This window comes from Mobula birostris, chromosome 4 (assembly GCF_030028105.1).
Source record: "Mobula birostris isolate sMobBir1 chromosome 4, sMobBir1.hap1, whole genome shotgun sequence".
Taxonomy (NCBI): Eukaryota; Metazoa; Chordata; class Chondrichthyes; order Myliobatiformes; family Myliobatidae; genus Mobula; species Mobula birostris.
The window spans coordinates 146,235,522-146,253,027 of record NC_092373.1 but is presented as its reverse complement, the minus strand read 5'-3'; the positions used below and the strand labels follow the sequence as shown (position 1 = coordinate 146,253,027).

Genomic DNA, 17,506 nt, shown 5'->3' with positions numbered 1-17,506 from the left:
TATATTGTCATAATTAACCCACTGTTTTTCCTCTGCATTGCTACATTCAGAGTCGAAAACACCAGTTTAGTTTAATTTCATTCTTTTTGTACAAACCCCATTTCCAGAAAAGTTGGGATATTTTCCAAAATGCAATAAAAACAAAAATCTGTGATATGTTAATTCATGTGAACCTTTATTTAACTGACAAAAGTACAAAGAAAAGACTTTCAATAGTTTTACTGACCAACTTAATTGTATTTTGTAAATATACACAAATTTAGAATTTGACGGCTGCAACACACTCAACAAAAGTTGGGACAGAGGCATGTTTACCATTGTGTTACATCACCTTTCCTTTTAATAACACTTCTTAATCATTTTGGAACTGAGGGTACTAACTTTAGTAGATTTGCAATTGGAAATTTTGTCCATTCTTGCTTGATATAAGACTTTAGCTGCTCAACAGTCCGTGGTCTCCGTTGTCTGATTCTCCTCTTCATGATGCGCCATACATTTTCAATAGGAGATAGATCTGGACTGACAGCAGGCCAGTCAAGCACACGCACTCTGTGTCTACAAAGCCACGCTGTTGTAGCCCGTGCAGAATGTGGTCTGGCATTGTCCTGCTGAAATAAGCATGGACGTCCCGGGAAGCAACGTCGCCTTGATGGCAACATATGTCTCTCTAAAATCCTAATATACGCCTCAGAGTCAATGGTACCTTCACATACGTGCAACTCACCCATGCCGTGGGCACTGATGCACCCCCATACCATCACAGATGCTGGCTTTTGCACCTTTCGCTGATAACAATCTGGATGGTCGTTTTCATCTTTGGCACGGAGAACTCAATGCCCGTTTTTTCCGAAAACGAGCTGAAATGTAGACTAGTCTGACCACAGCACACGGTTCCACAGTCTTTCGGTCCATCTGAGATGAGCTCGGGCCCAGAGAACTCGCCGGCGTTTCTGCATAGAGTTGATGTATGGCTTCCTCCTTGCGTAATATTGTTTCAAGTTGCATTTCTGGATGCAGCGACAGACTGTGTTGAGTGACAATGGTTTTCCAAAGTACTCCCAAGTCCAGGTAGCTATAATTGTCACAGTAGCATGACGGTTTCTTAGGCAGTGCCGCCTGAGGGCTCAAAGATCACAGGTATTCAACAGCGGTTTCCGACCTTGCCCTTTACACACTGAGATGTCTCTGAATTCTCTGAATCTTTTCACAATATTATGTACTGTAGATGTTGAAAGACCTAAATTCTCTGCAATCTTGCGTTGAGAAATGTTCCTTTTGAACTGACTAACAATTCTCTCATGAATTTTGGCACAAAGGAGTGAGCCACGACCCATCCTTGCTTGCAAAGACTGGGCCTTTGATGGACGCTACTTTTATACCCGGTCATGATACCTCACCTGCTACCAATTAGCCTGCTTAATGTGGAGTCTTCCAAACCGGTGTTACTTGAATATTCTGTGCACTTTTCAATCTTATTTTAACTCTGTCCCAACTTTTGTTGAGTGTGTTGCAGCCATCAAATTCTAAATTTGTGTATATTTACAAAATACAATTAAGTTGGTCAGTAAAACTATTGAAAATCTTTTCTTTGTACTTTTATCAGTTAAATAAAGGTTCACGTGAATTAACATATCACATATTTTTGTTTTTATTGCATTTTGGAAAATATCCCAACTTTTCTGGAAATCGGGTTTGTACTTAAACTGTAATTGTGTACTTGTTGAGCTTTGTGCTATTTCAGGCTGTTGTTTCTTTGCAGCCCCGTGGCGTCTGCTGGGTCCTAAACCAAGCCGGTGTGCTTGGGTTGGTTTATGGTGCCTTTCCTGCCATATACAGTGGAATATTCCATGTCTTTAGTCATGGGGATGTGTATATGTTGCTTTTATACTGCGTTTAATGTAGATACTTCTGTTTATTTTGTATTGTGATTGTAACTAGAGTTTGAGGTGCATCATATTCTAATTCATGTATAGTCTTAAATTAAATTTCTTGGTAATCAGTATGAGAGAGAGATGGGGGCTGCCAGGAGTTCATGCTGGACAAGAATAAGAACAGAGCTATTAATTGTGTTTACATGTAGCTTTTTAATAAAATACTGGCTTTTTTCTTTTCACTAATTTTTGTCAATCTGATTTTTCACACACCTAGCAAATACCCTTGCGTTAAAGTGCTAACGGACTCCAGCCATTTTTCTTTTTTTGGTCATGACCCATGTTTCTATCACATACCAAGTCTCCTTAAACTCTTGATTAAATAGAGCCACTGTTGTGTCTTTATATGGCTTCAATATGTTGGACCCAGGATAAATCTTCAGAGATGTTGACACCCAAGACTTGAAACTGCTCACTGTTTCCACTGCTGATCCCTCAATGAGGACTGGTGTGTGTTCTCTTAATGTCCCTTCCTAAAGTCCATAATCAGTTCCTTAATCTTAGTGACTTTGAAGGCAAGGTTATTGTATGACAACACTCAGCCAGCTGATCCATTTCATTCCAGTATTCCTCCTTGCCACCATCTGAAATTCTGCCAACAGTAGTTGTGTCATCAGCAAATTTATAGGTGGCATTTTAGCTGTCCCTAGCCAGAGTAGTGGGTGTAGAGAGAGTAGACAAATGGGCTAAGAACGCATCCTGCATCTTTGAGGCATGCTGTTGTCTATTGTCAGCGAGGAGGAGATGTTATTTCCGATCTGGACTGGCTGGTCTCCTGGTGATGAAGTCATGGATCCAGTTGCAGAGGGAGATACAGAAGCCCAGGTTTTGGAGCTTGTTGATTAGAACTATGAGTACATTTGTGTTGAACACTGAGCTGTTATCAGTAAGCAGTAGCCTGACATGGGGTATTGCTATTGCCCAGGTGAACCAAGGCTGAGTGGAGAGCCAGTGAGATTGCATCCTCTGTAGACCTATTGTGGTGATGGGCAAATTGCGATGGGTCCAGGTCTTTGCTTAGGCAGAAGTTAATTCTAGCCATGACTAATCTCTTAAAGAACTGTATCACAGTAGGTTTGCGTGCAACTGGTTGAAAGTGATTGAGGCAACTCCCCTGCTCTTCTTAGGCACTGGTATGATTGTCGCCCTTCTGAAGCAGATGAGAACCTCCAGCTGCAGCAGTGAGAGATTGAAGATGTCCGTGAGCACTTCTGCCAGTAGTTTGCCACAAATTTTCACTGCCTTGTCAGGTGCACAATCAGGGCCTGACTCTTTGCGAGGGTTTATTCTCTTGAAATAATGTTCTGATACCGGTTCCAAGACAGAGATCACAGGGTGCCCAAATGCTGCAGGGAGTTGCGGAGATGTTTTATTCTCACTTTCTAAATGTGCATAAAATGTGTTTAGCTCATCTTGGAGTAAAGCATCACAGCCATTCATGATGTTAGGTGTCACCTTGTTGGAAGTATTGGCCTGCAAACCCTGCCAGAGCTGATGTGCATATGATTCCATCGCTAATTTGAATTGGTATTGATTTTCGCTTTTAAAATTGCCTTCCATAAGTCCTACCTAGACTTCTTGTATAGTTCTGGATCACCGATCCTGAATGTCAGGCAAAGGATTACAATTGACGAGGAAGTAGTTTGTGTTAGTTTAATTTTTGCCTATTTGATTTGTAGAAAATTCTCTTTATTCCATTCTGGATGTCTGCAGGATTTTTGGCTGATTTTGGAGAAGCCAAGACCACTGTGGTTATGTGGTACTAGTTATTGCCAGTGTATCTCGGTAATCATTTAATGAGAATAAGCGTAAAGGAACAAAAAATGACACTCTTGGACCAGATCAGTTAGACAAGTGGGTCAGAAATTGGCATGAGGTAGAGGAGGTGGGAGTTGGGGAGATATGTGAGGATTTAAAAAAAAATAAGAGCAATGTGCTGGAGGAAATCAGCAGGTCAAGCAGCACCAAATGAGGGAAATGGGCAATCCATTTGATAGGTCTTGACCTGAAACGCTGACTGTCAATTTGCTTTCATTGATGCTGCTTGACATACTTACAAACGTGTGTAGTTTCTTCAGTGCTGTGTGTGTTGCTCCAGCTTCTAGCATCTCTGGTTTCTTGATTGAGTTGTTGTAGTGTGCTTTATCTTCTGTTCATATAAATTTTCAAAGTAGTTTCTGGGTTGAATTCCATAAACTGGCATAACTCTTTGGGTTCTTATTACAGTAATACATAATGATAAATCATTAAAGAAAAGACATTTATGCTGCAGATTAGGACATGCCTTCTATATATTTCAGTATTTGTATCACAAGATTTCAAAAGGTGTTCCTCAAGAATTCTTCATAAGCATTACTGTAAATGTATGTGCAACAGGAGTGACGGCTCTGAATATGTGCAATACATTTAAAATCTGAGGAGTTTCAGCTACATCATTCCTAGTATGATTGGCAGATTCTGCAGAAAATACAACGCTTTAGTGAAATCTGTAGATCAGAAAGAATTTCCAACTGATTAGAGGAATACCTCACTAAATTCTGGACGTTACCATAAGACCATGAGGTATAGGAGCAGAAGCAGGCTATTTGGCCCATCAAGTTTGCTCCGCCATTCAATCATGGGCTGAATCTGTTCAGGCCTTTTAACATGCAGAATATTTCTATGAGATTCCCCCCCACCCCCACCCCCGCAAATTCTCCTGAACTCCAGGGAATACAGCACAAGAGCTGCCAGACGTTCTTCATACGGTAACCCTTTCATACCTGGAATCATTCTCATGAATCTTCTCTGAAGCCTCTCCAATGTCAGTATAATCTTTCTAAACTAAGAAGCCCAAAACTGCACACAATACTCCAAGTGTGGTCTCACGAGTCCCTTATAGAGCCTTAACACATCCCTGCTCTTATATTCTGTACCTCTAGAAATGAATGCTAATGTTGCATTCGTCTTCTTCACAACCAACTCAACCTGGAGATTAACCTTTAGGGTTTCTTGCACAAGTGCTCCCAAGTCCCTTTGCATCTCTGCATTTTGAATTCTCTCCCCATCTAAATAATAGTCTGCCCATTTATTTCTTCCACCAAAGTGCATGACCATACACTTCCCAACATTGTATTTCATTTGCCACTTCTTTGCCCATTCCCCTAAACTATCTAAGTCTCTCTGCAGGCTCTCTGTTTCCTCAACACTACCCACTCCTCCACCTATCTTTGTATCATCGGCAAATTTAGCCACAAATCCCTTAAATACTGTAACCAAGTCATTGACATACATTGTAAAGAGCAGCGGTCCCAACACTGATCCCTGTGAAACTCCACTGGTAGCCAGCAGCCAGCCAGAATAGGATCCCTTTATTCCCACTCTCCTTCTTTCTGCTGACCAGCCAGTGCTCCACCCATGCTAGTAACTTCCCTGTAATTCCATGGGCTCTTATCTTGCTAAGCAGCCTCATGTTCGGCACCTTGTCAAAAAGCCTTCTGAAAATCCAAGTACACCACGTCTACTACATCTCTTTTGTCTACCCTGCTTGTAATTTCCTCAAAGAATTGCAGTAGGTTAGTCAAGCAGGATTTTCCTTTCAGGAAGTCATGCTGGCTTTGGCCTATCTTGTCATGTGCCTCCAGGAACTCTGTAATCTCATCCCTAACAATCGGTTCCAGCAACTTCCCAACCACTGATGTCAGGCTAACAGGTCTATAGTTTCTTTTCTGTTGCCTCCCACTCTTCTTAAATAGCGGAGTAACATTTGCAATTTTCCAGTCATCCGGTACATTGTGAGAATCTATCGATTCTTGAAAGATCATGATTAATGCCTCTGCAATCTCTCCAGCTACTTCCTTCAGAACCCGATGGTGCATTCCATCAGGTCCAGGAGATTTATCCACCCTCAGACCATTAAGCTTCCTGAGCACCTTCTCAATCGTAATTTTCACTGCACAAACTTCATTTCTCTGACACTCTTGAACGTCTGGTATACTCCACTGTGAAGACTGATGCAAAATACGCATTCAGTTCCTCTGCCACCTCTGCATCTCTCATTACAATATCTCCAGCATCATTTTGTATTGGTCCTATATCTACCTTTGGCTCTCTTTTACCCTTTATATACTTAAAAAAGCTTTTATTATCTTCAGTATATTACGAACTGGTAAAAGAAATTAAACATGTTGGCAATTTGCACATAAATCTTAAACTATTATTAGACTATTGTCAGTTGTAAATGAATTTCACTCTCTGCAGATCTCGGATCCACAATGAACTTGGAGGAAAGATTCTCTGGTAATGCTCCCCAATTCTTTCTCCGCTACATTGACAACTGCATTGGTGCTACTTTGTGCACTGATGCTGAGCTCGACAATTTCATCAACTTGACCCCAGCTTCCACCCTGCTCTTATACTTATTTGGTCCATTTCTGACATCTCTCCTCTTTTTCAGTCTCTTTGTTCTGTCTCTGGAGATGAACTCTCTACCCATATCTTTTATAAACCTACTTATTCCCTGGGCTATCTTGACTGCACCTCTTCCCATCCTGTCTCCTGTAAAAACAAAAAAATATGCTATTCCCTTTTCTCAGTTCCTTCGTCTTCACTGTATTTGTTCCCAGGAATAGGATTTCCCTTCCTGCACTGTTGATGCTGCCCTCACCTGCGTATCCTCCATGTCCTGGACATCCACCATCACCCCATCTTCCTGCTGCTTTAACAGGGATGGAGTTCCTCTTGTCCTCACCTACCACCCAATGAGCCTCTGTATCCAACACATCATTCTCCACAAACTTCTGCCATCTTCAATGGGATCCTACCATCAAACATTCTTTATCTCTTTCCGCTTTTTGCAGGGATCACTCCCTCCGTGATTCTCTTGTCTATTTGTCCTTCCCCACTAATCTTCCTCCTGGCACATATCCCTGTAAGTGACAGAAATGCTACGCTTGCCTATTCACCTCTATTCAGGCCCCAAGTAGTCCTTCCAGGTAAGGCAGCACTTCCTGCAAATCTGTTGGTCATCTACCGTATCCAGTAGCCTTGATGTGTTCTCCTCTACATTGGTGAGAAATAATGTAAATTTGGCGACCACTTTGTCAAACGCCTCTGCTCCTTCCATAAAAAGTGGAATTTCACGGTGGCCAATCATTTTAGTTCCTATCCTATTCCAGTTCTGACATATCAGTCCGTGGTCTCCTCTTCTACCACAATGAGGCCACTCTCAGGATGGAGGAGCAACACCTCATATTCTGTCTAGGTAGCCTCCAACTCAATGGCATAAACATTGATTTCTCCGTCTGGTAATCTTACCCCTTTCCCATCCTCTTCTAATAATTCCCCACTTTGGCCTCTTACCCCTTCACCTGCCTATCATCCTCCCCGGTGCCCCTCCTATCCTTTTTCCCATGGTGACCTCTCCTATAAGATTACTCCTTCAACCCTTTGCCTTTTCCACCTGTCAGCGCTCGCTTCTTAGTTCATCCTGTCCCCCACCACCTGGCTTCATTTATCACCTATGTCCATATGTCCTCCTTCCTTCAACTTTTTATTTTGGCATCTTCCCCCTTTCTTTCCAGTCCTGATGGAAGGGTCTTGGCCCAACACGTCAACTCTTTATTCATTTCCATAGCTGCTGCCTGACCTGAGTTCCTCCAGAATTTTGTGTGTGTGCGCTTCTTCTATTGCATTGTTAAAAGTAGACCCTCAGCATGCAGTTATGATATCATCAAAATGTTTGAGCAGCTAGTGATACGAAAGAATTCTCAGAGACAAGACTCTAGAAAGCAAAAAACACAGTATTTTTAATTACCACACACACACACAATGCTGGAGGAAGTCAGCAAGCCAGGCAGCATCTATGAAAAAAGAGTGCAGTCAACGTTTCAGGCTGAGACTATTCAGCAAAACTATTTTTAATTAGTTTTTAAAACAGTAGTTAATGAAGACTAGACATAACACTTGGTTAATTTATATATTTAAATGTTACAATTATTATTGATATTTTGACAGCCGTATTTTTAAAATAGTGGATTCTGGTTAATTGGGACACATTAGGACCAGTACACTTAGCCTAATTAAGCGGCTGCTCCAATTAGCCAAAGATTCATAGAAATAGTTAAAGGTGTTTAAAAAAAAAGGCAAGCTACAAGTTTAACTGAGTAACAAGTGATGTATTTAAATGAAATACAGAGCAAATTGGAACACTGTTGGTACTATAAAACTATTTTAGTTCCTAATAGTTATTGGAGGAATTTATGCAATATATCCTGCCACGTTCTTTTGATTGTAAGTGAATGAAATTTGTGCGGACTGCTAGTGTAGCTGGTAAACGGTCTTTATACAATGCTTTCGATGATTGCGTCCTCCAAGTCTTCATTTTCATCATAACATTAAAGATGATGGTAGATACCTTCAAACTCTTCATAGTTTATAACTTTTGAAGTAGTGAAACTGTTTCACTCAACCATTTCTGGCATTTCTAAGTCTGAAGACTTAAAACTACAGTGAGCAAAACAGCTCTGAATGGTTTTAGTGCTTGTTTCTCACTGACTGTCCATGACCAAAGTCACTGCTGTTTGAACACAAACACACACAACTGACACTATTTAAAAGCTGTTCACTTTAAGCATGGTGTAATGTCTAACTGCCATACAAGTTCAAACGACTGATGGTAATAGTTGGTCCCAAATAAGCAGCTGCTCCAATTAAATAATGGCCCAATTAACCAGAATGCACTGTATTTATGTGTGGGGAAAATTTGTTTTCTATGGCCAGATAGTATGTTAATAATGAAGGCTTAGCATTCTAAAATTCACTTGTACCTTCCATTTTAAAATATAAGTTTTATTGTGGGTATAGTTTCTAAGCAACTTTTTTGATTTCCTTTGATAGAATCATTGTACAGCATGAAAACAGACCTAAGTAATTCCAGTGTTTTTCTGAACCAGGGGTTCCCAACCTTTTTTATGCCAAGGACTAATACCATTTAAGCAGGGGTCCATGGACCCCAGATTGGGAACTCCAGATCTAGACATTCTTTAGAGGCGTCACTGACCTCGTTTCAACCACTTTCAGGCAGAAGAATGAAAGTGTGACTTGCTGAAGTGTTCTGAATCAGTGTAGCAACATTTATGCACTCTAAAGGTATTTTGTTGTCATAATCACAAAATCTGAGGCAGTGATTTGAAACCAATTTAAATTGTTTTGCATTTGGAGATGAATTTTCAAGTTTTTTTTAAAATTTGCTTGGGCATTTTATGCTATTTTGCCTTTTTTGTGACATTGTATAATTGACAGAAGGAATTGTTAGTGCATACTAGTTGCAAGTTATTGGGATCAAACAGGCTCAATGAATCAGTCTGTCTTTGTCTTATGTTGCATATTTATGAAAAAAAATCCTTTGTCAGGATCATGAGCATGTCTAGAGCAGCAGAGCAAATCAAGGATAAAATTGGATAATGATCCATCATCTCAGAAGAAAGGATTACTGGTGGTGAATATAGGATTATAATGATCTTGAAGCAGAAAGCAATATTATTGCAGCTCAATAGAAAGTTAAGAATCTGGTATAAGCATAGCAGATCAAATATAACCTTTGCTAAATTATCGTATGATCCCATTTGGAATCAGCTGTGTGCATATGTACAGTAGCTTGCATTTTGACTTGGTAGTATAAATTCAAAAGTAGATCTCTGATATCAAACCTACTGAGCAGGGTGGATTATAGGCAGAATGATAGTTTGAAAATAGAATTAAGGGTGGATATTTGTGAGTGAATAAGGTGGATTTGTAATGTTTTGAGAAAAATGTGTACAGGGTAAACATGACTAATAAACTAGATTTAGAGGCTAATATTCTGAATCAGAAAACTTCACATTAGCATGAGAGGTTCTTTTTAAAGGGGATTGAAAATGTATAGTTACAATAAACTTGAAACTTTGTTTTCAATTGAGAAGCAAGGTGTAGCTCTCATGTTGTAATTACTTTACAGTTAATAGTTACATCATGTTTAAAACTTAACTAAATAAAGTTCAAAATGGAACACTTAGTTTGTACATAATCAGCAATATACAGTACTGTATGTTAATTTTCAGGTGTACCTTGTGAGAGAGAGAGAGAGAGAGAGAGAACTGGTTACCAAAATCTCTTTTTAAACCCCTGCATAACTACTATTTCTACTGTTTTGGGTAGGCTGACCTTGTGGCTATGTTTTGTCAAAGATTTGAATCAATTTATCGAACTAGGTTTTGTGTTCTCTAATTAATTCTTCTCCCTTCTTCCATTACTCCTTTACAGAAATGTTATGAACACAAGCAGTATAGACATGGGTTGAAGTTCTGCAAACAAATTCTTAGCAATCCTAAATATGCAGAGCATGGAGGTAAGTTAGCTTTGCCACTGTTCCACAAGTTATTAAACCTAAATTTAAAAAACATCTACTTAAAGTTATATGAAGTTAATTTTATGTAATTTGGTTATTGGTTTGTGATGCAGGATTTTGGCTTTGATACTATCTCAATGCAATTGGGATTAAGTTTCTTCTCGGATTTCCTCCATCTCTAGGTTGATGTATATTTGTACCAAATTTCTATTTGAGATACAAATATAAGATCTCAAAATCTTGTACTTAATGTTTAACTGCATGTTTTGAAATAGAGGTAGATTGATGCAATACATGTTGCTATATTTTATTCTAATATGTTTCTCATTTGCAATTCCTAAAATCATCGAATCATAGCACAGGAGAAGAACACCCACCCAAATGTGTCTTCACTGGTTGTTTACCAGAGGAACTCATTTACAAATGGCCTTTTCTCCATAACTGTCTTCACTCTGTGTTTATCCAATTCTCTCCTTGAAGCAATTCTGTCTAGATCACTCATCTTTTTCTATACCTTCAAATTGCCCCTCAATCTTCTCTTCAAAGAAAATAATCCCAACCTCTTCTACCTATCTGGTAACTCTAGTTCCTCACCCTATGAACTATTCTCATAAATCCTTTCTGGATCACTTGTAATATTTTCATATTCTTCCTATAGAGAGTGACCAGAACTGAACAAAAAGGCCAGACCATGTTTTATAAAGGTTCAACATAACTTCACTGCTTTTGTATTATGACCACTAATAAAGCCCAGAATTATGTTTGATTTATTTACTGTTTTCAGCCTTCCCAGCTATTTTTGGTAATTTATACATGTATACTCCTTGCAGGTTTTACTCCTACACCCCTTTCAGAAAAGATCCTTTATGTATAATGGCTCTTCTCCTTAGTTGTACTACCTGTACTGTGAATCACCTCTTGTTCCTCTGCATTAAACTTGTATTATGCCGTAATTTATTGCTGTTATCTTTATATCTCACAGTACTGCCAAATTTTTGTTATTCACAAATTTAAAAGGTGGGTGGCTCAAATGATTTTTTAAATATACAATTGCTTTAATACAGATCACTTTCCCCTCAGTTTGATAAATAGCCATTCACCATGAATTCCTTGTTACTTAACCAACTTTTCTTGCTTTCTTAGCCTATTCTTAGCTGTTCTCTTTGTAGAAATCTGTGTGGCTATTATTGATTATTCAACAGTTTATCAGTAAGATAACAGCAAATATTTTTATGCATGAGTTTGATAAATGAGATGTCTAAGGGAACATCTTAATTTTGTGAATAGCTGCAGTGGATAGCATGAATGGGAATTAAACTGGGATTTAAGCATGAGAGAATTTGGTGGATTAATTAGTTTGTAAAATTGATTTTAGAATTAAAATTTGCTTAAATTCAAATTCAAAAGTAGAATTAACTTGTCCAATGAAAGGAAGTAAGCATTTTTAGGAAAAAAGGCATTAAAAGAGAAACTATTCCAGATCTTATTTGCTTGTTATGAAGAATAGACAATAGTTCCTTCTCGTGCCTTGTGGTGCATTGGGTGACTTTTTTATTGTGGCTGTTTCCTTAGCATTTGTTTGTTTTATACGAGGCTAAGTTGCTAGCTCGATGCTCAACCCAGCACAGATACAAGGGGCAGGCCAGATTCAAACCTGGGACCATTGGCCCTGAAGTCCACTGCTGTTGCCACTACGCCACCGATCAGCTAATAGAAGGATAGTCCTACAATAATGATAACACCCAGAAGCTAAAGACAGTTCTTGTTGCCAATCTGTTTATATGACATAGAATACAAATTACTCAATAGTACCAGACTATTTAAACCATTTAGTTGATGTTGCGCTTTCTTTCATTTGGGCAGTAGTCTTGTCGCTACATGATGTCCTTACCCCTAGGATTCCTGTTCCTTAAACTATACCTGATTTGGTCTTCAGGTGTTGACATGCATCTATTATTGGAGTAGCGAATTACACAAATATAAATCCATTTGCTATTTTTTTTAAAAAGTGTATTATTTCATCAACTTTTATTTGTTTTCTCTTGCCCTTGGTCCTTTATGCCCTCTTTCATTGAAAGTCCAACACTTTATTTCCTCAACATCCATCTGATAAAGTGGATTTCTGTAACAACCAGACATGTCAAGTGACAAGCATTGTAGAATTCAACAGTTATTCCAATTTGAAAACACTACAGTGAATTTGAGTTTGGTATATTTAACTGCATTAGCAAGATTAATTTTGTGAATCACAGGAGCCAAAATGGTCTCCCTATTTCTCCTAAATGCTCTCACTCCTTACACAGATTGTATGTGCAATGTATGCACCCTGTCCAAATGGATTTTATTCATAGGTGATCTTCAGACGGACTGACACCTATCCAAATATATGTAATTACTTTGGGCATTGTTGCATGAGGTCATGTCCAGTGTAGGTGGTTCAGTCGATGAAGAAATCAGTGCCTCATGCAACACTGAATCAAATGGAGAAGTTTGAAAAATGACATTGTCATTATCAAATTTGTAGTTTTATTTTCCGTGTCCATTTTGAGATCATATACTGACATACCCTTGACATGTAGTTACTCAAACTGCAAAATATTAGGCATTTTATTGGATTTTCATGAATTTGTAGTATGAAATATCGGATTCTGCAGTTCCTATGGATTCATCAGCTGTGTGAAGAGCTGCATGGACAACAGTTTGGTCTCCATATTGTACTGCCCTGGCTTTCATATTAAATGTTACAACTAGGATGCAACTTCAGTGGTTGGCCCCAAGCAACCGAGCATCTATAGTATGGTTTGAAGTGAACAATTTCTTTCTGATGCTGCCTGAATATAAAAAAAAGTCTTGTTAAAATTAATATTCTAATTGTATTTTGAAAGTTTAACTGCTAATAAGGTTTGATCAGGTATTCTGCCTGCATTTTTTTTCCCTTGTTATTTCTGAGATAATAGTGATCATCATGAGGAGGTGGATGATGGGTGAATAATTAATACATATGTTTTTGTTATTTAGCCATTGAGTTCCATGAGCCCAAATAACAAACTTCAGTTGTTGAGTAATTTATTTGTTCTGAGGAAAAATCCCTGAATCACAATTTATTAAACAAATGATAATATGTACTTCAATCTATGGTATAACTGTTTTATAAAGTTGAGAAAACATCGCCATATGTTCTGCATCTTTTCTAATTTTGCAGAGACTCTAGCAATGAAAGGTTTGACTCTAAACTGTTTGGGAAAGAAAGAAGAAGCTTATGAATATGTGCGACGAGGCCTTCGTAATGATCTGAAGAGTCATGTTTGTATCCTTTTTGAAATAAATTTGCTATTGATCAACATTTTTCTGGTGGCGCAGCAATGCTCAATCTGAGCCCCACATAGTGAAAATTTAGTGCTCTAATGCATTTAATTTTTACCACTTCCCAATTTTGACAGCTGTGTTAGAAGGGGCACTTCTACATTGCTTGAAATTTTCCAGTACCAGACACAAGTGGGCTGATATTATTTCAGAGCAGCAGTGACAAAAAGATCTCGTGTCCCTTTTTGTCACAACATGCAAGTTTCTAAGTCAATTCATCTACTCAAAATATTCAGAAGATTAACATTAATATTTCTATACTTACAATAACAACGTTAATTATTTGGAAGAGGCTCGATGGATTGGGTAGCCTATTCCTGTGTTCTGGAGTTTGCATTGGCCGAGTAGAACAATTTACAGAAGCCGTTGAGGTCAGTAATTCTGAGAATTATATAATGGTGTAAATTCTCATAATGTTACTGATGCCCAAGTAACAACAAAACAATCATTCCTTTGTAAGATGTTGAATGTTTTCTATTTGGTAACAAAGGAATTAGAAAAAGAATTGCTATAACCAATTATAAAACAAAGTTTGCACATTTTGTATGCTGTAAACTTTTGATATTCAATATATTCAGAGTTAAACCCAGTAACTTTTCAGTTATATGAAGGGAAAGTGGTACGAGGCAAATGAGCTGGTAGTTAGTTCCAAATTGTTGCTCACTGCATGCTGATATATTTGTAATAACTGTTGATGTATGTAAATCATTGTAACCTGGTTGCTTTTTGACAGTATAAATTGTTGAATTCAATCAAGATGATCAAATCTGTGAGAAGGCTGCTTGTGAGAATATTTGTCTTATTCAGTGTCTCACTTCAGTAATCGGATGCAATTTCATTGGTTCAGGTTGACCCCTTACAGTGCAGTCTACCACCACTCTGCTCCGTCTAGCGGAATTAGTCCTTACTCTTAATAATTTCTCCTTTAGCTCCTCCCACTTCCTCCAAAATAAAGGTGTAGCCATGGGCACCTGTATGGGTCCTAGCTATGCCTGCTTTTCTGTTGGCTTTGTGGAATAATCTATGTTCCAAACCTATTCTGGTATCTGTCCTTCACTTTTCCTTTGCTACATTGACGACTGCATTGGCGCTGCTTCCTGCACGCATGCTGAGCTTGTTGATTTCATTAACTTTGCCTCCAACTTTCACCCTGCCCTCAAGTTTACCTGGTCCATTTCCGACACCTCCCTCCCCTTTCTAGATCTTTCTGTCTCAAGCTGTCTCCAGAGATAATCTACTGATGTCTACTATAAGCCTCCTGACTCTCACAGCTATCTGGACTATTCCTCTTCTCACCCTGTCTCTTGCAAAAATGCCATCCCTTTCTGGCAATTCCTCCATCCCCGCCGCATCTGCTCTCAGGATGAGGCTTTTCATTCCAGGACGAAGAAAATGTCCTCCTTTTTTAAAGAAAGGGGCTTCCCTTCCTCCACCGTCAACTCTGCTCTCAAACACATCTCCCCCATTTCACACACATCTGCTCTCACTCCATCCTCCCGCCACCCTACTAGGAATAGGGTTCCCCTTATCCTCACCTACCACCCCACCAGCCACCGGGTCCAACATATAATTCTCCGTAACTTCCGCCACCTCCAACAGGATCCCACCAGTAAGCACATCTTTCCCTCTCCCCCCCCCCCCCTTCTTTCCGCAGGGATCCCTCCCCACTGATCTCCCTCCTGGGACTTATCCTTGTAAGCAGAGCAAGTGCTACACATGCCCTTACACTTCCTCCCTCACTATCATTCAGGGCCCCAGACAGTCCTTCCAGGTGAGGCGACACTTCACCTGTGAGTCGGCTGGGGTGGTATACTGCGTCCGGTGCTCCCGGTACGGCCTTCTATATATTGGCGAGACCCGAAGCAGATTGGGAGATCGTTTCGCTGAACATCTACGCTCTGTCCACCGGAGAAAGCAGGATCTTCCAGTGGCCACACATTTTAATTCCACATCCCATTCCCATTCTGATATATCTATCCACAGCCCCCTCTACAGTAAAGATGAAGCCACACTCAGGTTGGAGGAACAACACCTAATATTCCGTCTGGGTAGCCTTCAACCTGATGGCATGAACATTGACTTCTCAAACTTCTGCTAATGCCTCACCTCCCCCTCGTTCCCCATCCGTTATTTATTTATATACACACATTCCTTTTCTCTCTCTCCTTTCTCTCCCTCTGTCCCCCTCACTATACCCCTTGTCCATTCTCTTTTTTTTTTATCCCCCCTCCCCCTTTTCTTTCTCTCATGGTCCTCTCATATCCCTTTTGCCAATCAACTGTCCAGCTCTTCGCTCCATCCCTCCCCCTCCTGTCTTCTATCATTTCGGATCTCCCCCTCCCCCTCCCCCTCCCACTTTCAAATCTCTTACTAGCTCTTCTTTCAGTTAGTCCTGACAAAGGGTCTCGGCCCGAAAAGTCGACTGTACCTCTTCCTAGAGATGCTGCTTGGCCTGCTGCATTCACCAGCAACTTTTATGTGTGTTGCTTGAAATTCCAGCATCTGCAGATTTCCTCGTGTTTACAGTGCAGTTTTTTTAATTGGAAACCTATCAGGATTTCTGATACTCGACATCCTTGACTGTTAAATTTTAAAACTTGGTTGCGTTAAATAGCATTTAGAGTTTACTGTTAGTAATTTCCAGAAGTTGCAGGTGCTATTTTTCTTGACATTAAACCAGGTTGGCATGTGTACGGTCTCCTTCAGAGATCAGACAAAAAGTATGATGAAGCAATCAAATGCTATCGAAACGCTCTAAAATGGGATAAAGACAATCTTCAGATTCTGAGAGATCTTTCTCTTCTACAAATTCAAATGCGTGACCTTGAGGGTTACAGGGTGAGTGCTGCCTTGAGCGTGTCTTGTGTAACCATGTGATGAATCATTTTTCAGAGCAGCATACTGTGAATGTGTTTACTTGATCTGAATTAGTGTTCAGATATTCAGCTTGGTAATTTTTATTGTTGAAGAAGCCAAAGGCTAGGAGTTAAGCCAAAGGAAGTTGATATTCTTCGGTGTTCGTTAAAATTTAATGGTTACACCAAGCACTTTTTTGTAATCTGTGGCTGTGTGTGAGATTAACAACATTTCTTTTCTCTATGCATCTTTGCTCATGTTCACTCAACATGAATTCATGCTAGTAATCTTGATTCTTGAGTAAACAACCATAACCTAGTTGAAAGCCATTTTGAGTGCAGGTCTGTGGCCTCTAATGAACTATTCTGAAATTTGCTAGCTGTCTACAAACAGATTCCTAACCTTGCTGACATTGAAGCAAGTATTTGTAGCAAGCTGCAGGTTAAATAATGTTTTTCTTTTTGGAGATGTTCAGTGAGTGTAAACAAAATATGGATTTGTTTATTGATGTTATTTTTCAAAATAAGACTTTAAACCTATGTGCATAACTTAATGACCAATCACTCACTTTGGCTGTGAACTTCTGTATTTCATTGTTACTTTAAATTCGATGTGCTTTCTTTGGAACTTTTTTTGCTCTACATGAACACTCTCAAGGCCAGAATTTTGAATTTTCATGAATGATTGCACGACACTTAACTATTTGCTGCAGCTTTGCAAATTTAATAAATCCATGTCTGCATGCAGCAAGGTCTTGAAAGGATTTTAACTTGATCTTGATCTTGAATGTGGTAAGGAGCAATTACACAGAGCTACCAAACAATGACCATCTCATACAGAAAGAGTCTTAAGTACCCCTCCTTGGTACTTAATGACATTGCTACGACAAGATTCCCAACTATCCACGTCGTGGATCGTCATTATCTAGAAACACAATTTTGCCATAACAGCAGGCAATATACTGACCTTACAACAGCCCTAAGCCACTCCA

General features: G+C 39.4%; 1 protein-coding gene across 3 annotated transcripts in view; it reads left to right on the top strand.

Annotated features, from left to right (window-relative positions):
- naa15a (N-alpha-acetyltransferase 15, NatA auxiliary subunit a) overlaps positions 1 to 17,506 on the top strand; it is a 68,782-nt gene that overhangs the window by 10,303 nt on the left and 40,973 nt on the right. For 2 of the 3 annotated variants that reach the window (XR_011885771.1, XM_072256205.1), the window contains exons 2-4: positions 10,212 to 10,296; positions 13,499 to 13,603; positions 16,340 to 16,497. Coding sequence is in view for 2 of the 3 variants with exons in the window: in XM_072256205.1 (XP_072112306.1) it covers positions 10,212 to 10,296; positions 13,499 to 13,603; positions 16,340 to 16,497 (348 nt within the window). In the remaining variant the exon portion in view is untranslated. Of the gene's footprint in view, positions 1 to 10,009; positions 10,103 to 10,211; positions 10,297 to 13,498; positions 13,604 to 16,339; positions 16,498 to 17,506 lie in introns of all 3 variants that reach the window. The other variant, XM_072256206.1, reaches the window with a different exon arrangement.